Source organism: Ranitomeya imitator, chromosome 6, assembly GCF_032444005.1.
Source record: "Ranitomeya imitator isolate aRanImi1 chromosome 6, aRanImi1.pri, whole genome shotgun sequence".
Classification (NCBI taxonomy): domain Eukaryota; kingdom Metazoa; phylum Chordata; class Amphibia; order Anura; family Dendrobatidae; genus Ranitomeya; species Ranitomeya imitator.
In genome coordinates this window covers 244362075-244387229 of record NC_091287.1, presented here as the reverse complement: position 1 = coordinate 244387229, position 25155 = coordinate 244362075, and the positions used below count along the sequence as shown (strand labels likewise).

General features: G+C 47.6%; 1 protein-coding gene across 3 annotated transcripts in view; it reads right to left on the bottom strand.

Annotated features, from left to right (window-relative positions):
* The window catches only part of LOC138642409 (uncharacterized), a 231603-nt gene that overhangs the window by 166420 nt on the left and 40028 nt on the right, over positions 1–25155 (bottom strand). For all 3 annotated transcript variants that reach the window (XM_069730540.1, XM_069730543.1, XM_069730541.1), the window contains exons 3-6: positions 22505–22573; positions 13358–13376; positions 12222–12299; positions 7830–7966 (exon numbers count right to left, since the gene is read on the bottom strand). In XM_069730540.1, the coding sequence (XP_069586641.1) occupies positions 7830–7966; positions 12222–12299; positions 13358–13376; positions 22505–22573 (303 nt within the window). The remainder of the gene's footprint in view (positions 1–7829; positions 7967–12221; positions 12300–13357; positions 13377–22504; positions 22574–25155) is intronic.

The following is a 25155-nucleotide window of genomic DNA, read 5'->3' as shown; positions in this document are numbered from 1 at the left end:
GTGGCCTCCAAGGCTTGTTTTTTCACCTGGGCACCGATGTGCCTCGCTAGCTGCATGGCCATCACGAGCATCAGGGAGGGCACGGCAAAACATGGTCTCCGAGGCTCCTATCTCATACAGGCTGTGGCCATGCTTCGCTCAAGGAGGGCACGGTGAAACGTAGCCTCCAAAGCGCAACCGGTACCTGGTGACAGATGCAGCAGAACTCTGTCAGCCAAACCCATCCGACCCAGACATCCTCGTCTGTCTTCTAAGATTTCATCTTGAGGATTCCCCATCAAGAACAGGAAACCAACTGATGCAGAGAGGAGCCGTCCCTTTTATCTTGAAGGTTGCCTGTCTTTGAAGGACGGATCCCCTCTCTCTCGTGGTGCGGTCACGGGTGATGGGGAAAAAAAAAATAATATGATTATCTCCGACGAAGCTCATTGGGCAGGGCTTTATAAGAGTTCATCAGTTTGGCCAACAACTACAATACTGTATCATTGCAATTTTAGGAACCCCAGGAAAAAGGTGCATCTGTATCTATATCCATCTACACATATACAAAATGAAAATTAGTTAAAATAACCCCAAATTGGACAATTGCAGAACTTAAAGTACATCTTGTTTAATAAGATTAAAAAAAAAAAAAAAAAAAAAAATTGGGAACGGGGGGGGATGTCCCTTGATTTATTTTTCCCAAAAATATATTAGTACATTACTTTTGCCAAAGGTTTTCAATTTCACAAATGGTGGTGGGGGGCAGGAGCTGCCCACAATTTTTATGTGTGCACAGCAATACCCATGTACCCTATTTGTGACCTTCTAGGGATAAAAAAAAAAAAAAAAAGAGGGATTTTTGGTACTTACCGTAAAATCTCTTTCTTGGAGCCTTCATTGGGGGACACAGGACAACCATACTGCTAGGAGGCTGACACTATGCAAAAAAGGAAAAGGCGTAGCTCCTCCCTGACAGTATACACCCACTGACAGGCACCAAGGACCTCAGTTAGTGCAAAAAGCAGTAGGAGAAGCGACAGAACTCATAATAGTGAAAGTACCAACTCAACTAGGGCCTCCAGGCCCCAACACGGTACCAGAACAAACAAGTAGGGAGGGTGCTGTGTCCCCCAATGAAGGATCCAAAAAAGAGATTTTACGGTAAGTACCAAAAATCCCTCTTTATCGCTTCATTGGGGGACACAGGACAACCATGGGACGTCCAAAAGCAGTCCCGGAAAAGGGTGGGTAGCAAGGAAATGAGAAAAGGTCTCAGGTCGGCCGGTGTGCGACCGCCTGCAGTACCTTCCTACCAAGACCAGCATCGGACGAGGCTTTGGTATGAACCCGTTAGAACCTCGTAAACGTGTGCAAAGACGACCAGGTTGCGGCCTTGCAAACTTGCAAGGCGGAGGCCTGGTGGCGAACAGCCCAAGAAGCTACGACAGCTCTGGTGGAGTGAGCTCGCACCCCCGGAGGAGGACGTGCCTCGTGAACACGGTACGATTCTGAAATTGCCGAGCGAATCCAGCGTGATAGTGGATTTAGACGCTTGAAGGCCCTTCCGACGACCCTCGGAATCGACAAGGAGAGAATCGGATTGACGGAAAGGAGCAGTTCTAGAAAGATAGACCTGAATGGCCCTGACCACGTCAAGCTTGTGAAGGGACTTCTCCAAAGGATGAGCCGGAGAAGGGCAAAATGATGGAAGGACAATGTCCTCGTTGATGTGGAAAGCAGAGACCACCTTGGGAAGGAATTCGGGAACCGGTCTAAGAACGACCTTATCCTGATGAAGAATCAGGAAGGGGGGAATGGCACGACAGGGCTGCCAACTCGGAGACCCTCCTGATAGATGTAATGGCAATGAGGAAGGCGACCTTCCAAGAGTGAAGGGAAAAGGGCACGTCCTGAAGAGCACCAAGGACCAGGTTAAGGTCCCAATGGAGGACGGAAAGGAGGGGAGTTATGCGCAATACCCTGTAGAAAAGTCCGAACCTGGTGAATGGAGGAAAGGTCACTCTGAAAGGATCGACAGAGCGGACACTTGTCCCTCGAGTGTGCTGAGGGATAACCACGAATCGAGACCAGACTGGAGGATACCGAGAAGCTCCGGAAGAGAAAAGGACATGGGAAAAACTTCATTAGTTTCTCACCACCAGAAGAACGCTTTCCAGTACCTATGGTAGATATGGGAAGACGCCGGTTTTCTGGCTCTGATCATGGTCTATGACCTGGGGAGAGAGACCAGAGTTCTTCAAGGCTGCGGCCTCAACAGCCATGCCATTAATCTCAGCGACTGAGAACTCTGGTGGTAGAGAGGTCCCTGCGAAAGGAGGTCTGGCCGATCCGGGATTCTCCAAGGAGTGTCCGCGAGCATGTTTATGAGCTCGGCGTACCACGGCCGCCTTGGCCAGTCCATCGCTATCAGTATGACTGGAATCCCTTCCAACTTGTTCTTCTTTACCACCCATGGAATCAAGGGGAGGGGTGGGAACAAACAAACTAACTAACAAAACTAACAAAACAAACTAAAACTGGGACCATGGAATTACCAGAGCGTTGAGGCCGACGGCAAGAGGGTCCCGAGATCTGGCGACAAACTGAGGGACCTTGTGGTCATCCGGGACGCCATAAGATCAACGTCTGGCGTACCCCAGCAAAGGCAAATTTGATCGAAGACTGCGGGGTGGAGAGACCACTCGCCCACTGCTAGGCCCTGGCGACTGAGGAAGTCGGCTGCCCAGTTTTCGACCCCGGGGATATGAACGGCTGCTATGGCCGGAACATGGCGTTTCGCCCACCGAAGAATCTTTGCCGCTTCTGCCATTACTTGGCCGCTGCGAGTCCCGCCCTGGTGGTTTAAGTACGCCACGGCCGTGGCGTTTTCCGACTGGATGCGCACGGGAAGATTCGTCAGAAGAGACTGCCAGTGGATTAGCGCAAGGAAGATTGCCCTGATCTCCAGAAGATTGATGGGAAGGAGAGCTCCCTGGGTGGTCCAACGGCCCTGAGCCGTGTGCTGTCGGAAGACTGCTCCCCACCCGAGAAGGCTGGCATCGGTGGGGATGACCTGCCACTGAAGGGGAAGAAATGATCTTCCTCTCAGGAGGAGGACAGCGTCCACCAGGTTAGGGACTGACCTGGAGAGGGAGGTGGACGGGACGGTCCAGGGAGTCCAAAGACCTGTTCCAGGTGGATAGGAGGAATAGCTCGAGGGGGGGTGTGGAACTGGGCGTAAGGAACAGCCTCCATGGAGGCCACCATCTTTCCCAGGACTCCCATGCAGAACCGAAGCGACTGGGAAGCTGGGCGCTTGAGAAGGCGGACCGCCTTGAGGAGCACTGAGAACTTGTCCTCTGGGAGGAAGACCAGAGCCAAGTTCGTGTCGAACACCATGCCCAGGAAGGACAGTCGTTGGGACGGAATCAGGGAGGACTTGGTCCGGTTGATAATCCAGCCGAGACGGGTCAGGGTGTCCAGAGAGACCTGGAGACTGTGAGCACAGTCTAGACGAGAGGACCACTTGATCAACAGATCATCCAGGTAGGGGATAACGAGGATCCCCCTGAAACGGAGGAGAGCCATGACCGCCGCCATGATTTTGGTGAAGACCCTGGGGGCAGACGTTAAACTGAAAGGGAGAGCCGTGAATTGGTAGTGATTGTCTTCGATTGCAAACCGAAGGAATCTCTGATGCCGTACACAGATGGGAACATGAAGGTACGCATCTTGAATGTCGACCGAGCAGAGAAACTCCCCGGGTTCCATGGCGGCGATCACTGACCGCTGGGATTCCATTCTGAAGTGGCGAGGTCGGATGTGGCGGTTCAGAAGCTTCAAATCCAGGATAGGGCGAAGAGACCCGTCCTTCTTTGGGACTACAAAAAGGTTCGAGTAGAACCCGGAAAAACTTTCTTCGGAAGGAACGGGATCTTCGACTCCGGCGGCGACCAGAGATGTTACGGCGACACGCGTCGGGTCAGCGTGCCTCCTGTCTCCACTCCCCAGGTGGTCACGTGTGTGTTCAGCAGCCCTTGGCTTTACTTAATGCACTCTGATTGAGATATGTCTATTTAACCCTAGCAGTTTTGGTAACGTTTTCATGACTCCCCAACTTGGGAGAACTTAGAGCTCTTGCACATTGAGACCCGCACTTGTCTTATACCAGCCTGTGGATCATATTGTGGATCATATTGTGCCCTCAGTTTGGCTGATTACTCGTGTTTCTATGTACATCTGCGCGCTTATCCACAGGTACTAGGGTCTGTTTCCAGATGATTTATTCATCTCAGGTGCTTGCACCATGAACACTGCCTGAACTTTGGCATGGTGTACACAAGCATTGTGGGACTCATATGAGCTATTAGTGTCTTTGGAGACATGCTGAATGTGTCAGCTACATGTGCGTATGTGTATTTGCACTAGTTCTCCTTAATTGATACCTTCACTCTTTCTGTATTAGTTTTGGTTGCTGTTCACATAGACATCACATTCTGTACTAACAAGGACTATTTTCATATTTGTCATCTGTGGGTACTGGGGAGTTGGTTTACAGGGGTTTTGACCCTATTATGGGCCTGAGTATATCATATGTAGGTCACTTGGATGACCATTTTTAAATGTTTTTAAATGTGCTCTATGTAGTTTTGTGTGTCTATTTGAACTTCTGAATAAAATTTGTATTTTTTACCTGATCCATACCTTAGGTGATCCCCGCTTTATGGTCTATTTATTTTTTCTTCTCTTTGCAATGGTTCACAAAATATAGATCGGGTCAGATCCCTATGTACCTGTAGTGCCCCCCTCTTGTTTACTAAGGCTTGAAGCAAGCCGGGCAAATGGGACGGTTGCTTTGGGGGACGAGAGAGAAAGAAGCGATTTTCTGGGAGGGTATAAAATTCGATCTTGTACCCGGAGGTAATCTCTCTGACCCAGGCGTCGTTGATCACTGACAGCCAGGTGTCTTTGAAGAAGCCTGCCACCCACCCTCGAAAGACTCCCAGGTGGGGGCAACCCGTCCTTGGAACGGTATCTGTTGGAACGAGGTCCGGAAGACCTGGGAGGTGGAGCCCTGGATCTCCACATGGGAGCTGGCTTGTAAGAGGGTTTTCTACGTTCACCCGTGGTAGCGGGTCGCTCTTGTTGCGATGCGGAATCTGAGGCTGCAAACGGACGAAAGGGGCAAAATGTTCGAGGACCCTTTGGGTTAAAGAAGCGTTTTGGCTTGGAGTGGAGGAGAGAGGTACTCTTGCCCCCAGTCGCGTCAGATAATTTGATCCAGACGAGCACCAAAAAGCCTGGAACCTTGAAACGCCAAGTTGGTGAGAGACTTTTTGGAAGTAGCATCTGCATTCCATGCTTTGAGCCAAAGAATGCGGCGAATAGCGACAATGTTGCTGCTTGCCCTGGCCAAACAGGCTGCTGCATCTAGGGAGGCAGTGAGAAGGTATTTCACTGCGTGGTTAATCTTGTCTGCGAGGTCAGCCAGCTCGGTAGGGGAGGCCGAAGTCAAAATGCCCCGACGGAGGATCTTGGCCCAGGCAGAGATGGCCTTACCACCCAGGTGGAAGCAAAGCTGGGACAGAGGGAAGCACCCGTTGCCTCGAAAGCCGACTTGGCCAGTGCCTCAATTTGTCTGTCCGATGCGTCCTTAAGCGACGCGCCGTCCGGTAGGGAGAGAACCGTCTTGGAAGAAAGACGGGAGATCGGCGGATCAACCTTGGGAGACTCAACCCACTTGGAGAGAAGATCGGCATTAAAGGGATAGAGCACTTCCAGATGTTTTCTACCCGAAAAACGTTTTTCAGGATGTTCCCAGTGTTTAGACAGGGTAGACTCAAACTTATCATGGGTAGGAAAGAAGCGAGAGGGACGCTTCACCCGCTTAAAAGACAGAGGAATTCTGGGGGGAAACCTCATCTTGTTTTAGTTTGAGCATTTGCGAGATAGCCGGAATAAGACTATGTACGACAGCCTGCATGCTAGAAGCCTGGTCTGAATCAGAGTCAGAACCGGGCTGGGAATCCACATCAGACCCAATGTCCTACTCCGAAGAGGGGAATTGGGAGAGCAGTTTGAGTGCTGCAGAGGGACCCGGAGAACCAGACGAAGAGCCAGAGTCCTCTTTTCTAGAGCGGCTGGCTGATTTGTCTCCCTGTGGTTCAGGGTCAGGTGCGGCCGACTCGCCATGGGAGACGGTCGGAGCACTGGTGGCTGAAGGAAACTGTGGAAAATGTTCAAGCGCCTGGACCAGGGACTGAGATACCTTAGTCAAATCAGAGACCAACTGCGAGATCGCAACGGCCCACTCAGGGGGAGGGGGAGCGCCCCCATCCCGAGAGTCAGAAGCTTCCTGCGGGGCAGACACGGCAGGAGGACTGCAGGACTGGCAGAGAGGCGACGATTGGCCTACTGACCACTTTATCTTACAACGAGCACAGGCGTAGTGAGTTATGGTAGGTTTGGTAGGGAAGGCTCCAGAAGATTTGAACATAAGGATATTCTGCAGTACTATACTACAGAAAAGACTAAGGGGCCTACAGTGGTATGGATAATACCAAGGGAAGGGCCAATATAGCGTCGTAATCCTACCGCACCGCAAAGCGGAGTTGTCTGTGTCCCCCAACGCACGATGTCTCCTGTGCACGGAGCTGCTGAGGCAGGAAGTGCCAGCGGTGAAGAAGGGGTGGTGCTGTGCTGTGAGGAATAAGCCAAGGCTCCTGACAGGGCCGCACCGAAAGGGAAGGGCGTGCCTAAGATGTAAGAGCCATCATGAGTGGAGGAGGAAAAGAGCGCTGAAAAAGCGTGCCCGAGGAGGGGGCGTGGCCTATCGGAGGGTCGTGGCCGGCCGCAGCGATGAAAGTGAAAGCAAAATGGACGGGACTCTGTGTGAGAGCGCTGTACATCTAGTCGGGGGGGAGATACTGCTGCGGTGCAGCGGGTGCTGAAGCGCTGGTACCTGCATGTCCGGTTCCACAGGTAGAGTGGGAGAGAGGATCGTCCAGGGGCCCAATGAGAGAGGGGTCGCTGGAAACTGAATCCTTCGTCCAGAAGACGGCCTCGACCCCAAACACAAGGGGGAGGGTCACCGCTGGTGACCACCGTCTTCCTCTCAGCCCTCTCCGAGGAGAGGGGTGAGGGGGACTGTTTGGCAAGGACCGCCACCATAAAGACCCTGGAGCACCTGGGAGGGTGACCGGGGATAATGTCCTGCCGGCGGTCTGAGAGTTGCGATGCGGACGACACCACACTGCTCATTAAGCCGCCCTCCTGGGGAGGCAGGGTGGAAGATTGCACCCTGAATCCCTGACTGCTGTGATCTGAAAAAGAAAGCCAAAACGTTAATAAAAACAACAAAACCTGTAAAGGAATCAAGGTTAGCAGCGGATCTGAAGATCCAGGTCCGCCTCCTACAGACACTAAGCACAAACTGAGGTCCTTGGTGCCTGTCGGTGGGTGTATACTGCCAGGGAGGAGCTATGCCTTTTCTTTTTTTGCATAGTGTCAGCCTCCTAGCAGCAGCAGCAGCATACACCCATGGTTGTCATGTGTCCCCCAATGAAGCGATAAAGAAATATTATAAGTGTCAAGTGAGCATGGCTCGACTGTTTTCATGTTTCCTATGCACTTGTATATTCTTTGGATCGATGAGTTTAAGTGGGTGAAAGGTAACCAAGCAGATTTCAATGATATATACATTATCCGTCAAAGAATAACGTTTAAATGAATATTTAGCTGCAAACCTCATCACCTTATGCATTTTCTGCTTTACAGTGACATGAGTGGGACCTCAATGGAGGAAACTTGTGTTCCGCAATTAGAATTACATGACTAATTGTACTCACCAAGTAAGTCTTTCGGTGACTTAAACTTTCAATATGTCTTATGATAAAATATAGGGGTCCGATCACTTTGCAGAGACTGCACTTAAAAGCATCCTCACAATCAACTTCACGATACAGTTGAATGATGTATTGCAAACCTGAAATACAAACCAAAAAACTCTTTAGAGGGCAGGGACAGTACTCTATGGATTTAAAGGGGTTTAAAAAAAAAAAAAAAATTTGTCATTACATTTGAGTGATCTAGTTTAGTACCAGAAAATTTAGCTGAGGATAATCTAGAAACTCAGATGCAGATCTATTGGCAGGTGCCCTTCATTCAGGGTATCACTTTGACCTTGCTCAGAGATTTCAGCAACTTGAAATTTTAGAGACCATTTTAAGCAACGCTTCATAGAAAAACAATCGTTAATCAGGGTACAGAAATATCAAGTAAGAAAAATAAGCTCCTCAAGATCAGTGACAAAAAGCCTACAAGACTAGTTTTGGAAATTCGTAGAGGTCTCACCTCAGACTCCATGTGATCTTCGGACATTTAACCCCTTCATGCAGCGGCCCTTTTTCATTTTTGTGTTTTCGTTTTTCGCTCCCCTCCTTCCCAAAGCCGTAACTTTTTTATTTTTCCGTCAATATGGCCATGTGAGGGCTTGTTTTTTGCGTGCCGAGCTGACGTTTTTAATGATACCACACTTGTGCAGATATGTTCTTTTGATCACCAGTTATTGCATTTGAATGCAATGTCGCGGCGACCAAAAAAAACGTAATTCTGGCTTTTCAAATTTTTTTCTCGCTACGCTGTTTAGCGATCAGGTTAATACTTTTTTTTTACTGATAGATCGGGTGATTCTGAACGCGGCGATACCAAATATGTGTAGGTTTGATTTTTTTTTTTTTATTATATTTTGGATGGGGCGAAACAGGGGTTATTTAAACTTTCAAATTTTTTTTTTTTTTTTCATATTTTTAAAAACTTTTTTTTTTTTTACTCTTGCCATGCCTCAATAGCCTCCATGGGAGGCTAGAAGCTGGCACCACTCGATCGGCTCAGCTACATAGCAGCGAACATCAGATCGCTGCTATGTAGCTGAATTGCAGGTGTGCTATGAGCGCCGACCACAGGGGGGCGCTCACAGCAGGCCGGCATTAGTAACCATAGAGGTCTCAAAGACCTCTATGGTTACCATCCTGACGCATCACCGACCCCCGATCATGTGACGGGGGTCGGCGATGCGCTCATTTCCGGCCGCGCGGCCGTTAAATGCCGCTGTCAGCGTTTGACAGCGGCATTTAACAGGTTAATAGCGGCGGGTGAATCGCGATTTCACCCGCCGCTATTGCTGTACAAAACAGCTATTGCTGTACAAAACAGCTGACTTTCATGTGGGCTCAACGCCGGAGCCCACATCAAAGGGGGAGACACGATATGCGCAGTAATAGTACTGCTCATGTCATGAAGAGATAATCTAGCAATATATGGACAGGGAATTGGAAAAAAAAAAGTACTATGACCCCCCCTTCCAACAATTATTTCTATTGTACACCTAAAATATCATACATCAGGAATCAAGTATTTAAGGAAAATATATATATGGTACATAGACATACAAAGGCAGACTTCAAACCCAAAATTACCCTTAATCAGACAAGGGGGCAGCGAAATATCATATATACCATTCCAATGGGCTGTATAATTGTTATGCACAGCTTTAACTCAGAGAATGCAGGACTACATGAAAGGTTAAAGTGTTGTTATAGGTATACAAGGTTGCAGGAGGAAATGCGAGCAGTCACCCCATAAAGACAAAAGAGCCTCCCATGCCAATGCTTGTATGAAGAAAGATGCCCCTGGAAGAAGCTGGTGGCGAACTTCGCTTTGGGGCAAGGGGAAGCAACAGCTGGCCATCCTTGAATCCTGGAGTCAGGTTAATATATTTACATACAGGTATTATCTTTCCTAAGGGACTTTCTTCATACAAGCATCGGCATGGGAGGCTTTTTGTATTTATGGGGTGAATAAGATCTTAGTCTGTTGACTTGTCTAATGTGCTCATCCATCTGCCATGTGAGTAGTGTATGGTTACCTTAAAAGAGGTTGTTTAGTTTAGAAAAGCTATTTTCAGAATACCATATTAAGTAAGCCGCAGTTACTGTAAATACTCGTGTATAAGTCGAGATTTTCAGCACATTTTTTAGTGCTGAAAACACCCCCTTGGCTTATACACAAGCCATTGTCCCAGAAAGGAGGGGTAGCGATGGAGCAGCGGGTCACAGAGGCAAGAGTCGGCGGCTGCGGCTAAAGCCTGTGCCATTGCTAAAGAGAAATTAATATTCATTCCTCTTACAGCGCGCACAGCGACAGCTGCCGACTTCCAGAAGACATTCTACTCACCCTCCAGCGTGCCCTCGCAGCATCTAGTTGTGCCGGCTACCAGTTACTCTTCCTGTGCTGAGCGATCACGTGGTACCACTCATTAAGGTAATGAATATGCACACATCTCCACTCCCATGGGTGTGGAGTGCATATTCATTAACTTAATGAGCGGTGCCACATGATCGCTCAGCACAGAAGAGCAACTGGAAGTCGGCACCAACTAGATGCTGCGAGGGCACGCTGGAGGGTGAGTAGGATGTTTGTCTTTTTTTTGTAATAGGAAGCATGCATACAAGGACGGGAGGGGGAGCCACACATACCAGGACAGCGACGGCGGGAGCCACACATACCAGGAGGGTGATGGGGGGAGCCACACATATCCGGCTTATACTTGAGTCAATAAGCTTACCCAGTTTTCCGTGGCAAAATTAGGTGCCTCGGCTTATACTCGAGTATATACGGTAATAAAGCAAGTCCTTAATCTATGATTTTCACCTGGAGTACAGAGCTGCAAACAAGCTGAGCTTGCTTTCAGGTCTCTCTGTTGATTAAAAAATTATCACGAAGGATATCAGCGATAGGACACTGTCAAATTACGAAAATTTACAACGAAAAAAAAAAAAAAGCTTACTGTCCAAAGCAGACATCTTTGCGAGTTACCATATCTAATTTTTCAGTGTATCTGGATTAATCCTAGACCTCTTCAAAAATCAACATGAAGTCAAACAGTGCAAAAACGGTTAAAACACATACATTATATGTATCTTATGTAATTTAGAAGTGCTGCACCAGTTAAACAGTAATCAGTTATCTCATCTTGCAGTCTAAGACTCCACAGATCATAAGGTGCACCCTAAATTGGGGAGTAATAAAAATAAATTTATATACACATACATACTAGATGGTGGCCCGATTCTAACACATCGAGTATTCTAGAGTATGTATGTCCACGTAGTATATTGCACAGTCCACGCAGTATATTGCCCAGCCACGCAGTATATTGCCCAGCCACGCAGTATATTGCCCAGCCACGCAGTATATTGCCCAGCCACGCAGTATATTGCCCAGCCACGCAGTATATTGCCCAGCCACGCAGTATATTGCCCAGCCACGCAGTATATTGCCCAGCCACGCAGTATATAGCACAGCTCACGTAGTACATAACAGTGGCCATGTAATATATAGCACAGCCCACGGAGTATATCACACAGCCCACATAGTATAACACTGCCTATGTAATATACAGCACAGAGCCACACGGTATGTAACAGTCCACGTAGTATACAGCAGTGTGGGCACCATATCCCTGTTAAAAAAAATTAAAATAAAAAATATATACTCACCCTCCGGCGGGATCCACCGAAGCTCCGGCGATACGTGCACGGCTGCCGTCATCTTCCGTTCCCAGGATACATTGCAAAATTACCCAGATGACTTAGCGGTCTCGCGAGACCGCTAAGTATTCTGGGTAATTTCGCAATGCATCTATGGGAACGGAAGATGGCAGAGGCCGCGCGCGGCTCAGCGGACAATGGAGGGTGAGTATAGCAGGTTTTTTGTTTTTTTTTTTATTATTTTTAACATGACTTTTTTTTTTTTTTTTACTATTGATGCCGCATAGGCAGCATCAATAGTAAAAGGTTGGGGACACACAGGGTTAATACCGGTGGTAACGGAGTGCGTTACCCGCGGCATAATGCGGTCTGTTACCGCCGGCATTAAGCCTGTGTTAGCGGTGGCCGGAGGGGAGCATGCGGGCGCCGGGCAGTGACTGCGGGGAGTTAGGAGCGGCCATTTTCTTCCGGACTGTGCCCGTCGCTGATTGGTCATGGCTGTTTTGCCGCGACCAATCAGCAACTTGGATTTCCTTGACAGAGGCCGTGACCAATGAATATCCATGACAGACAGAAGGACAGACAGAAAGACGGAAGTGACCCTTAGACAATTATATAGTAGATGATATAACACATACATACAATTTTTTTTCAATAATAAAGAAGGAAATGGATATTAAGTTAACTTACCAATGAGTGGCTCCGTTCGTGACAGGCATGAAATATAATCTTGCAAGCTGCAGTAAGAATATTTTCCATACTTCTGGCCTAAAACACAGTAATTAACATTACAGTTTATTAAAGGCATCACAAATTGTTTAGCACACGCAAAAGTATATTTTGAAATAAAAAGACAGTATATTTTACGCTATCTTAAAATTAAAAAAAACAAACAAAAAAAAAAAACACCACTACCAAAATGATTACATCCTCCTTCCCCTATGAAATAACAGCTCTACTTGACTTCGATGCAGGCTACATTCTAATGGGTCTCTCCTGGGTCTTGTGTAATATTAATATATGTCATAAGAGACTTGCAGCCAGTCGCCACTTCGATCTCCCCTCCTGATAAAGCACTACCTAAAGATGTCTGATTTGTCTGAAGGAGGGGAGAGTGAAGCAGCCAATGATTGGCTGTAGGTCTCGAATCATTCAAGCCCCATTGCCAACACGCTGGAACAGCGTGTGTACCTGTGGGGAATATAGTTATTTTACAATGGGGGAACAGAATGGATGAAAAGGGTTGGACTGAGTAGTGGGCAACCTCTTTAAACAAACAAAAAAAAAAAAAAAAAAAAAAGTGGTCATTTTGATCTTGTAGGAATACATCAAGAATGTAGCAATTATTTTCACACATAGCAAGTAGTAAAATAAGTTTTGTCCGAGGTTTTGATGATTAGGGTGTATTAAAGTGGCTAGCTTTCTCCTACTAGATTCTCTACAGCGTTACTACTCCGGTATAGAAGAATCATCTCTTGTAGCGGTATGATATAAGACACATGGGAGGAGAACAGTTACGAACGTTGAAAAGAGCTCCATACAGTACACTGTAGTCTTTGGGTCATACAGAATAGCCTGCATACTCCTCCACAACCGATGGATACAACCGGTCCAACAGAGCACTTTAAATGTGCAAATCTTTCCTCAATAAAAGAAAGGCTACCAGCAATTCTCCATCCTGTACTAGGAACTTTTTTTTTTTTTTAAACTTGTTTACCAAGCTCATTATTTCAGAGGCAATGATTCACACCCTTGAGTACTGCAAAACTCTGTCCAAAAATGTATATTTATCGTTTTTTTCAGATCTTTAAATAGTTTTTACTTACCATAGTAAGCATCTTCCATCTTCAAAGGTCAGTGCACACCGGAAATAAAAGAGAGCATTAATAAATGCAATAAATGAAATGTGATAGCACCAGCAGTGATGTGTACAATTGGTGCATTAAAGGGAACCTGACAACAGACACGTGCTAACCAATCCACAGGCAGCATGTATCAGGCACCGGCTGTATGATCACATGCAGCATTTCAGAGGGGGAGGGTGGGATACTTTAACCATTCATGACCTTTGGATTTTCCATTTTCTGCCCAGAGCCATAACTTTTTTATTTTTTTCCATCAATATGGCCAAGTGAGGGGGCTTGTTTGTTTTTTTTGTTTTCTTCGGCTCACACTGAGCCTTCCTCAAGCAGTGGGTGGTAACAAATTGTGTCCTTTTATACATATAGCCCACAATTATTTACATATTCAATAGCCATACACGTGTTTACAGTGAACATATTAGGATTACTTCATATTTCGATAAAAATCGCTCCATGTGTACCTCTAACATATAGGGTGCATTGTGCTAAAGTGCTCTAATAGGTATATTTATCTCCACATTCCCTTCAATATTGCCGCTTTAATGTACTTGAGGAAGGCTCAGTGTGAGCCGAAACGTTGCACAGAGATGTGGGTCTGAATAAGCTTCACGGTTTTTCACCTTTTCAAGAATTGGAGTGCTGCCTTCTTTTCTTCTTTTTTGGCATATTACTTGGGTGGATGAGTGGACAGTCTTACCCAGGAGGCTTGGCACCCATCGGTGAGCATTGTGCTGTTCCCATTTTTATATCTATCTATATCTATTTTCACTAAATGCTAAAACTGACCTGCCGTTATGATTCTCCAGGGCATTACGAGTTCACAGACACTACAAATGTATAAGTTTTGTTTTATTTATTTAAGTGGTTGAAAAATAAAGTTCGCAAAAAAAAAAAAAATATATAGTTATTTTCCAAGACTCATTAGAATCTCAATTTTTCAGGATCTAAGGCTGGGTGATGGCTTATGATGTTTGGCATGCTGAGGTGATGCTTTTATTGATACCATTTTAGAGTAGATAACGTTTTGTCTGCCTGTTATTGCATTTTATGGCAATGTTGCAGCGACCAGAAAACCTTAATTCTGGCGTCTTTCTTTTTACACCATTTACCGATCTGATAAAACTCATTTTATATTCTGATAGATCGGGTGTTTTTGAATGCGGCAGCACCAAATATGTGCACCTTTGTTTTTTTCATTGTTTTATTTTGAATATGGCGAATGGGGGGGGGGGGGTGGAGTGGTTTGAATTTTTTTTTTTAAATATTTAAAAAGAAAATAAACACTTTTCACTTGCATTAATAGTCTCCATGGGAAGCTGTGATTATCCGATCGCCTGTGCTACACATAGCAGGGATGGAGCCCTGCCATGTGTAGCTAAAATGATCATCTGCTATGAGCACCAGCCACAGTGCAGCTCTCATAGAAATCTGGCAATGACAAAAGAGGGATTTTTGGTTCTTACCGTAATATCTCTTTCTTGGAGCCTTGATTGGGGGACACAGGTAACCATGGGTGTATGCTGCTGTCGCTAGGAGGCTGACACTATGCAAATAAAGATAGATAGCTCCTCCCCTTCACTATACACCCTCCGACAGGCACCAGGCAACTCAGTTGGTGCAAAAGCAGTAGTAGGAGCAAGTATAAACAAACAACCTATGTACCAACCCAAAACAACGGCACGTTGGCCAACATGGTACAACATAAAGGGAGGGTGCTGTGTCCCCGAATGAAGGCTCCAATAAAGATTTTACGGTAAGAACCAAAATCCCTCTCTCGCTTCATTGGGGGACACAGGTAACCATGGGACGTCCCAAAGCAGTCCCAAGGGCGGGATAATATGCAGAGAGACTTAGGTCGGCCGGTGAGAAACCGCCGCCTGCAGTATCTTCCTACCCAGGCCTGCGTCCGCAGAAGAACTGGAGACCATAGACGACCATGTTGCGGCATTGCAAACCTGCGAGGCCGAAGCTTGGTGACGAACTGCCCAGGAAGTTCCCACAGCCTGGGTAGAGTGAGTCCTCACCCCCGGGGGAGGCTGTTTGTTTTTAACACTGTATGCCTCCAGAACCGCCGAATGGATCCAACGAGTAATTGTGGAATTAGAGGCGGGGAGCCCCTTCCGACGACCTTCCGAGACGACAAACAGAGGATCGTACTGACAAAAAAGGAGCAGTTCTGGAAAGAAACTCGGATAGCCCTGACCAAATCCAGTTTGTGGAGAGATTTCTCCAAAGGATGAACTGCAGAAGGGCACAAAGAAGGAAGGACAAAACTACCTTTGGTAGAAAGGAAGGAACAGGTCGAAGGACCACTTTGTCCTGGTGTAAAATCAGGAAGGGAGAATGACAGGACGCCGCCAACTCAAACTCTCCTAATCGAGGTGTTGGCGACCAAGAAAGCCACTTTCCAGGAAAGAAGGGAGAATGAAAGGTCCCGAATAGGTTCAAAGGGCGCACATTGGAGGGTGCCGAGTAAGAGGTTGAAATCCCAAGGATCAATTGGAGGATGGTAAGGAGGTGCTATATGAGCGACCCCCTGAAGAAAGGTCCTCACCTGGGAAGGGAGGCCAGGTCTCTTTGAAAGAACAGAGCAGAAACCTGACCCTTTAAGGTGCTCAGGGAGAGGCCCGAATCGAGACCCGATTGAAGGAAGCCAAGAATTGAAGGAGAGGAAAAAAACCATAGGGAACAGACTTGTCATCGCACCATCGGAAAAAAGCCTTCCAACATCTATGGTAGATACGGGAAGATGCCGGTTTCCTAGCCTTTATTGTGGTCTGTATGACGCTTTGGGAAAAACCTGCATTCTTCAGGACCGCAGCCTCAACGGCCATACCATTAAATTCAGAGACCGAGAATTCGGGTGGAAGAGGGGTCCTTGCGATAGAAGATCCGGACGGTCTGGAAGTCTCCAGGGGACGTCCAATAGCATGTTCACTAGCTCCGCATACCATGCTCTGCGAGGCCAATCTGGAGCTACTAAGAACAAGAACCCCCTCTGTCTTTGTTACGACCCTTTGGAGCAAGGGAAGAGGTGGGAACAGAATGCATCTGAAAACTGGGCCCACGAGATCATGAGGGCGTCGCAGCCGACAGCCATCGGATCCAGAGACCTGGATACCTACTGAGGATCCTTGTGGTTTGCTCGGGAGGTCATTAGGTCGACGTCCGGAACGCCCCAACTGTCGGCAAATTTGGTTGAAAACTGAGGGAAGAAGAGCCCACTCGCCTGACATGAGCCCCTGACGGCTGAGGAAGTCTGCTTCACAATTGTCCACCCCTGTGATGTGGATGGCTGAGATGGAGGGGATGTGGTTCTCCGCCCACCATAGAATCTTTGCCACCTCCCTCATGACCTGCTTGCTGCGAGTCCCTCCCTGATGGTTTATGTAAGCCACAGCTGTGGCGTTGTCTGACTGAATGTGGACCGGTTTTCCCATGAGGAGGGACTGCCAGCGGAGGAGTGCCAGGAAGATAGTCCTAATCTCCAAGAGATTGATCAGGAGACGAGTCTCCTGAGCATTCCAGTGGCCATGAGATGGAGAAAGACCGCACCCCACCCCTGGAGACTGGCGTTTGTGGTGATGACCTGACAGCGGAGGGGGAGAAACAACCTCCCGCGCAGAATGGAGGTGGATAGCGTCCACCAAGTGAGAGACTGCTTCACATTGAGAAGGAGGCGAACTAGGGAAAGAACTCCTGTTCCAAGCCGACAGAAAGGCCAGCTGGAGAGGGTGAGAGTGGAACTGAACATAAGGGACAGCTTCCATGGAAGCTACCATCTTCCCTAGAACCCTCATGCCGAGTCGCAGAGCGCTTTAGGGCTTTGATGCCCTGCCGAAGCCTTTGGGACAAAGACCTGGGCCTGAATGGTGCCTAATTCCATGCCCAGGAATTTGAGACGTTGGGTTGGAATCAAGGTAGACTTCTGTTTGTGGATTATCCAACCAAGGCGGATTAGGGTGTCCAGAGTGATCTGGAGACTCTGGCCGCAGTCCCGGCGAGACGGACCTTTGTCCAGAAGGTCGTCGAGATAGGAAATTACGAGGATCCCCTTCGATTGAAGGATGGCCATGAAAGCCGCCATTACCTTCGATAAGACCCTGGGAGCGGACGCCAGGCCAAACGGAAGAGCTGTAAATTGATAATGTTGCTCTTGGATCGCGAAACTAAGGAACCTTTGATGCTGTACACAAATCGGAATGTGCAAGTACGCATCCTGAATGTCCACAGAACACAGAAATTCTCCCGGTTCCATGGAAGTGATCACCGAGCACAGAGACTACGTCTTGAAGTGCCGAATCCGGAGGTGGCAGTTCAACTGCTTGAGATCCAAAATTGGGCGGAGAGAGACGTCTTTTTTTGAAACTACGAACAGGTTTGAGTAGAACCCCGAAAACCACTCGTGTTAAGGAACTGGGACGACTACCCCTGAGTCAAGGAGAGAAGCGACGGCTAGAAGAAGCCTTGGGGCATGGGAGGGCTGCTTGGGTGGACGAGAGAGAAAGAAACGCCTTCCTGGGGGGCGAAGAAAATTCTATTTTGTAGTCCGATGACACGATCTTTTTTACCCAGGCATAGTCGACCACCGATAGCCAAGCCTCTGAACAAAAGAAGCCTGCCTCCCACCCTGAAAAAATTTCCAGGTGGGGTGACCCGTCATTTGGAAGAAAATCTGTGGCCGCGAGAAATTGGAAAATTTAGAGGAGCGGCTTTTAGCTCTCCAGTGAGGGGTAGGCCTGAACGAAGGCTTCCTTTGTTCCCCTTGAGTGGAAGACCGGTCTTGCTGAGAGGCACTACCTGAGGAGGTGAAGGACCGAAAGGGGCGAAAGGACTGGGATCCCTTTCTATTGAAGGGACGCCTAGGCTTAGATTGCGGTAGAGAAGTGCTCTTACCACCAGTGGCATCTGAAATCATTTGGTCTAGCTGTGTGCCAAAGAGCCTGGATCCTTGGAAAGGCAGACCAGTGAGGGATTTTTTAGAAGCGGGATCTGCATTCCATGCCTTCAGCCAAAGAACTTGGCGAATGGCGACGATGTTGCTGTTTGCCCTTGCGGAGCAAGCCGCCGCATCCAGGGAGGCATTGAAGAGGTATTTCCCTGCAAGGGAAATCTGATCCGCTACATCCACTAGCTCCTCTTGTGAAGGAACAAATTATGAAAGATTCTCCATTTTGTGCTTTGACTCCATTTTGTTGTTGGTTAAAGATAAATTCTGTTATTTAATTATATAGAAGGTTACAGCTGCTATGAAATAACTCTGTCCTGTTTCTCACGAAGATAACATTTTGTTATTCAGCTAGTCTATGGTTCATAATTGGTATAAAGACCTTGAGTATTCTAACTCGAGTGAGCCAGATAAGAGACTCGTGGGTGTATCACTATACAAGACTGAGGCATCTGTTAATATGTTTTTCTATGCCAAAAAGACATGACCATATCTGTAGTTTCCATTTTTCCTGTATCCTCATGGGTTAAGTTTTTCCTGCATTCTTATAGGTTAAGAATTGTGAACGTATTCTTATGCTGATTGGTTGAAGTATAATTTCTATGACTATGAAAACTCATACACAATAAACGGGGGCCCAGAGATCTGCTCGATCCCCCACACAGAGGCATGAGTCTCCGTCTGGTCATTTTCAGTTACCGGCAACGCCCTTTAGATTAATTTGGAAATCACTGAGTCAACCGTGAAGGATCACTTTAGATCCTCCCTCAACACTCTGCAGGAGCCAAAGCTACAATGCCTCTGCGCTGGGTCTTGGCCCAGACAGACACCGCTTTCGCCACCCAAAAAGAGGCGATATTGGGACAGACGCCAGAAGCTTCAAATGCAGATTTGGTTAATGCCTCAATTTGCCTGTCAGTGGGGTCCTTTAGAGACGCCGCGTCAGGAATGGACAACACTGTCTGTGAGGATAATCTAGACACAGGCGGATCTACCTTAGCTGATTCGGACCATTTGTTAACAAGGTCTGAATCAAAAGGGTATCAAATGTCCAGACGTTTCCTTCCCGGAAAGCGTTTTCTGGGATGTTCCCAGTGTCTAGACGTAGTGTTGTCAAACTCCTTGTGATTGGGAAAAACTCTAGAGGGACGCTTCATCCATTTGAAAGAAACGAAGATGTCCCGAAAGGCTGCCTCTTCCTCCTTAAGCTCAAGTGTTTGAATAATGGCCGAGATAAGGCTATCAACCATATCCTGCGTCGCAGAAGTCTGATCTGCATCAGAGTCAGACTCCGACTGAGATGTTACATCTGGCCCGACGTCCGGATGCGAGGAGGAGGGTGGGGGGGGTGGGGGGGTGCTGTACGGGTAGAGAGGGGTATTCCGGCTGACGAAGTGTTGAACTGGATGAAGATCTGGACAGAATCCTCTTTCTGGATCTTTTCTCAAGTCTGCCCCTGTGAGGGTCTTGTCAGGTGCAAGCGAATTGCCGTGTGAAACGTTCGTGGCACTGGTGGAAGTAGTCAGAAGCGGAATACGTTCAAGGACCTGAACCAGGGACTGAGACACTTTAGTCAAGTCACAGACAGACATCGCAACAGCCCACTCCAGGGGAGGGGGATTGCACTCATCCCGAGCATTAGGGGCATCCTGAGGGAAGGACATGATGAAAGGACTGCAGGACGTACAGAAAGGAGACGGCTGGCCTGAAGCCCACTTTTTCTTACAGCGGGCACAAGAGTAGTGAATCACCGTGGGAATATAGAGGGGTTGGGCAGAGGTAGAGAGTGAATGATACTGAAGCAGGATGCCAGCAGGCGATGCTGCTTAGGGAAGTACAGGCCGGGGGGAGGAGTATAGCAAAGCCTACCAGACATCGGGTGATCAGCGCAGTGCAGGAAACTGTGTCACCCGCGTAGAAGAAGTCCTCGTGGCCACATGATGCGATGGAGATATCCAGCCAGAGAAGTGCGGGCTGCTATAACAGGCGCGTGCATAGAGCGCGCCAGTAAAGGGGGCGTGGTCACCGTAAGTGAAACCGACAGCCTGATAGGATGGAGGCTTAAAGGGGCGTGGCCTGCCCGAGCACGTCCAATGGCAGCACTGGGCTCCGGAGGAGGAGTGCCCAGCGCTGAGAAGATACGGACTAAGTGAGCCGAAGAAGGGGTGTGGCCTACCGGAACTAAGTCTGCCGGGAAAGAGGCAGAGAAGTGCGGGCTGAAGCAAACCAGCGCGAAATTTATATAAAGGACAGTCCGATGGCTAGGGTAGGGAAACTGTACTGCGGCGAGCGCTGCTCGGGGAAACACTGCGGAAGTGATAGGCGGCTGGCTGACAGACAGGGGGGGGCTTAAGTCTCTGTACCTGATTGAAGTCCCTCTAGCCGAGGATCAAGTCAGGAGCCCTTGGAGGGTAGGAAGGGTCCTGGAAGAGGGGATCCTCCTTCCCACGCCATTCCGCGGCGCCGAAGACGGCGTCAACCCCTTAAAAACAAAAAGGGGGAGGTCACCGAGGGTGACCACCGTCTTCCACTCAGCCCTCTCTGAGGCGAGGGATGAGGAGGCGACAGAGCGAGGACTGGCCACCGAAAGAGTCACCCTGAAACACCCATAGGGGTGACAGGGGACAAAGTCCTGCACAGCGGGTCCGAGAGTTTGCGATGTGGGTGATACCACACTGCTCTCTCGGCCGCATAACGTGGGGAAAACAGGGTGAGAAAACGGCACCCTGTTACCCAGAGAAGAGAATCTGAAAAAGAAAGTGAAAATTTAATAACACACCAAATCCCTGCAAAGGAAAGATAAAGCGGATCTGGTGTTAGATCCTGGTCCGCCTCCTACAGACACTAAGCAAAAACTGAGTTGCCTGGTGCCTGTCGGAGGGTGTATACTGCCGGGGAGGAGTTATCTTTCTTTATTTGCATAGTGTCAGCCTCCTAGCAACAGCAGCATACACCCATGGTTACCTGTGTCCAACAATGAAGCGATAAAGAAAACAAGGATCTCCTGCAGACCCCAGGTTATCATGCCAACCCGTCGGCAACCTGCAGTCATGTAATACGGGCACCGACGAGTGAGGTTTGTGATGCACTTCCAATGCAATCATGCTAAATGCCTCTGTTCGATAGACAGTGGCATTTAACATTTTAAAATCTGCGGGTGGATCACGATCCCACCTGCAGCTGTTAGGGGCACATGTCAGGTCATGAAGGGGTTAAAAGCAGCATGGTCCCCGGTGGCTGCTTCGTTTTTAAATTAAGTTTCCGTTTTGTCACACGACCAATGATTTTCTCACTCGATAGAATCGCCTCAATTAAGTACTTGACACATGGCTCAAACTTTAACAGAGCTGCTGAGTGTGTTTACGGTGATGAAATTCTCTCGCATTACAGCGCAGCACAGGTGCAGAGGAGACAGAGAACTTAATATTTCCATCTTCTCCATTGTCTGTATCCACGTAAATATGACTACATGCGTGCAGCTTGCTTCGGGCACTTCATTGCGCCAGGTGTACACCTTCCAGCTTCAAAGGTGCACTGCACATGTCTGGAAGTGAAGACCGCTCCCCTCCATCTTCTGCACAATGCACCTCTGAAGCCAGGAAATGCAAACCCAGCTTCAGAAGGGCAATGACACTGCCAAACAGAGCAATGGGCAAGATTTGCAGAGAGCTGGCAAGGACACTGGCTCTTGCAAATTATATTATCACACCCACTGGGCGTGATAACATGTAAAGAGGGTCGACTAGTCTGGGGAAACACCCCATTGACTAATCACTAATCAAAGGCCCAATCAGCATAAGAAAAACAGGGCTTAAATACTTTTTTAAACAGATTTGAGTGACTAATTATAAAGGGCTGGTTAGGCAAGGGATTTAGTAATGCATATAGGAATTCTGCAAGGTTGGAGGGCATGGGGAACCGGACAGGTTCCCTTTAATGTGGAAAGTAAAGAGATATACAAGATCGTACATAGAAAATGTCGGTGTGTTGGAGCTCAAACTATAGCAAGCAGGGTTAAAAAGTACCTCTTCATTTCATCACGTTTGATTTGTGATGCTTGTTGAAGAGTATGTCCCATAAAACAAATAGAAACTACATGACAAAAGTAACAGTAAAAAGGAAAAGTTGCAGGTTTCCCATTGTTGATTCCACACACACATTACCTTTTTATGCTCTTCATCTTTGTAATGCTGGTAAAGGCCACTGCCATTTAGGTAAGCAACTTTGCAAACCTGTTGAGAAGCAAAAGTTTTAGCAACAAGAAAGATTACTGTATTTTCTCTCACAACCGTCAGTGGATTCTATTTAGTAGGAATACTTGCAGTCCTACATATTTATGCAAGCACAAAATACACATTTATCACGGTCTCCAATCTTGTATTCATACAACATTGCTAGCAACAGCTGCATATACTACACTCGATATGAACCGGACAAAAGTATAAGGTCTATTTTAAAGGTATACACTGATCACCCACAGCATTCGGTTGAGTTGAGTTTTGAGGCTGCACATTTTTACTGTGCAAAGAAAAAAAATGCAGCATCTTACAGTTGCAGCAAAGCGTATGGAATTTATAGCAATATCATGACCACTGTGATTTTTCTTTAATGCAGCATAAACTGACCTGCAGGCGCACATTTCAAACGCAAATTATTACAATTTTTCTCAGGTACGCTGTTTTATACGGGGATTTTCCCCATGAAGTGTCACTGGATGTGGGAAATCTGTAGGTAAAACACATGGTCCCCCAGGAAAAAAGCACCAGCGAAACGAGCGTCGGGGTTTAGGAGAGATAGCATGCAGCCAGCATTTACTTGTCACCAGCGATTTTTACAGGTACACACATATATTTTGCAGTTTATTATGCCTTACTAAGGCTACTTTCACACTAGCGTTTTCTGCAATCCGTCACAATGCGTCGTTTTGCAGAAAAAACGCATCCTGCAAAAGTGCTTGCAGGATGCGTTTTTTCTCCATAGACTTGCATTGACGACGCATTTGCGACAGATTGCCACACGTCGCATCCGTCGAGCAACGGATGCGTTGTGCTTTTGCGGACCGTCGGGAGAAAAAAAAACGCTACATGTAACGTTTTTTTCTCCTGACGGACCGCTTTTTCCGACCGCACATGCGTGGCCGGAACTCCGCCCCCACCTCCCAGCACCTTACAATGGGGCAGCGGATGCGCCGGAAAAATGCATCCGCTGCACCCATTGTGCAATGCAGCAAAGGCTAGCGTCAGAATCTCTCCCCGACGCATTGCGACGGGGAGATTCCGACGCTAGTGTGAAAGGAGCCCTACAGTGACAAGTGTATCATATGTGTCTGGGCATGCTGTGTCCTTCTGCCATATAGTTCTCTAGGCTGATAGCACATGAGGGGGATTTATTTATTGCAATTCTACTTGCCTACATAGAGATTGTTTATCGGTACCCTGGTCTGCTTTATTCCAACAGCCACTGTGTATAGATTGCATTTTCTCTCTAAACACCAATTAAGACATCATGTCTTAAAATATTCCTCAAACATTTTGAGGGTTTCAGTTTACTAATTCTGGTATCTGGAGGTAATTGCATTCTTGTGCAGAGGTGCAGTCACAGACTTGCCACCACAGAGACTTAAGATACCTTCACACTCAGCGACACTGCAGCGATACCGACAACGATCCCGATCGCTGCAGCGTCGCCGTTTGGTCGCTGGAGAGCTGTCACATAGACAGCTCTCCAGCGACCAACGATCCCAAGGTCCCCGGTAACCAGGGTAAACATCGGGTTACTAAGCGCAGGGCCGCGCTTAGAAACCCGATGTTTACCAAGGTTACCAGCGTAAACGTTAAAAAAACAAACACTACATACTTACCTTCCGCTGTCTGTCCTCCGGCGCTCTGCTTTCCTCTGCACTGTCAGCGCCGGTCAGCCGGAAAGCAGAGCGGTGACGTCACCACTGTGCTTTCCGGCTGGCCGGCGCTGACACCCGGTGCAGGAGGAGTGCAGAGAAGCACAGCACCGGGGACAGACAGCTGAAGGTAAGTATGTAGTGTTTGTTTTTTTAACGTTTACGCTGGTAACCAGGGTAAACATCGGGTTACTAAGCGCGGCCCTGCGCTTAGTAACCCGATGTTTACCCTGGTTACCAGTGAAGACATCGCTGAATCGGCGTCACACACACACCGATCCAGCGATGTCAGTGGGAGATCCAGCGACGAAATAAAGTGCTGGACTTTCCTCAGCGACCAACGATCTCCCAGCAGGGGCCTGATAGTTGGTCGCTGTCACACATAACGATTTCCTTAACGATATCGTTGCTACGTCACAAAAAGCAACGATATCCTTAACGATATCGTTATGTGTGACGGTACCTTTATATGCACTTACAGGCTTAATTAAATAATAATTCTAGAACATTCATAATTATGATAATCTAATGCTGGACACTGCAGCTGCCTCCCTTGTGTTTTGTTTGAGGCATTTTTTTATCCTTTTCATGTTTTACATTTGTGTACGATTCTGATCGGCTATAAACAAAGAGTTAAATTTTTATCTTATTTGAACGCCTATTGATCTCAGTGCTACTTACATGTTGCATGATATTTCATGTTTTGAAGTGTTGCCCTCCCCCTTATTGAGGTTATGGGCCTGGGTAGTATGCTTACAAAAAAAAAAAAAAAAAAAAAACACACACGACAGCACCTTACAGTAGAAGCAGAGTGCATGGTGTTTATAGCAATCTCATAGCCACTGCGATTTTTCTACAATGCAGCATAAACTGACATGCAGGTGCACATTTCAAATGCAAAATATGGCAATTTTTCTC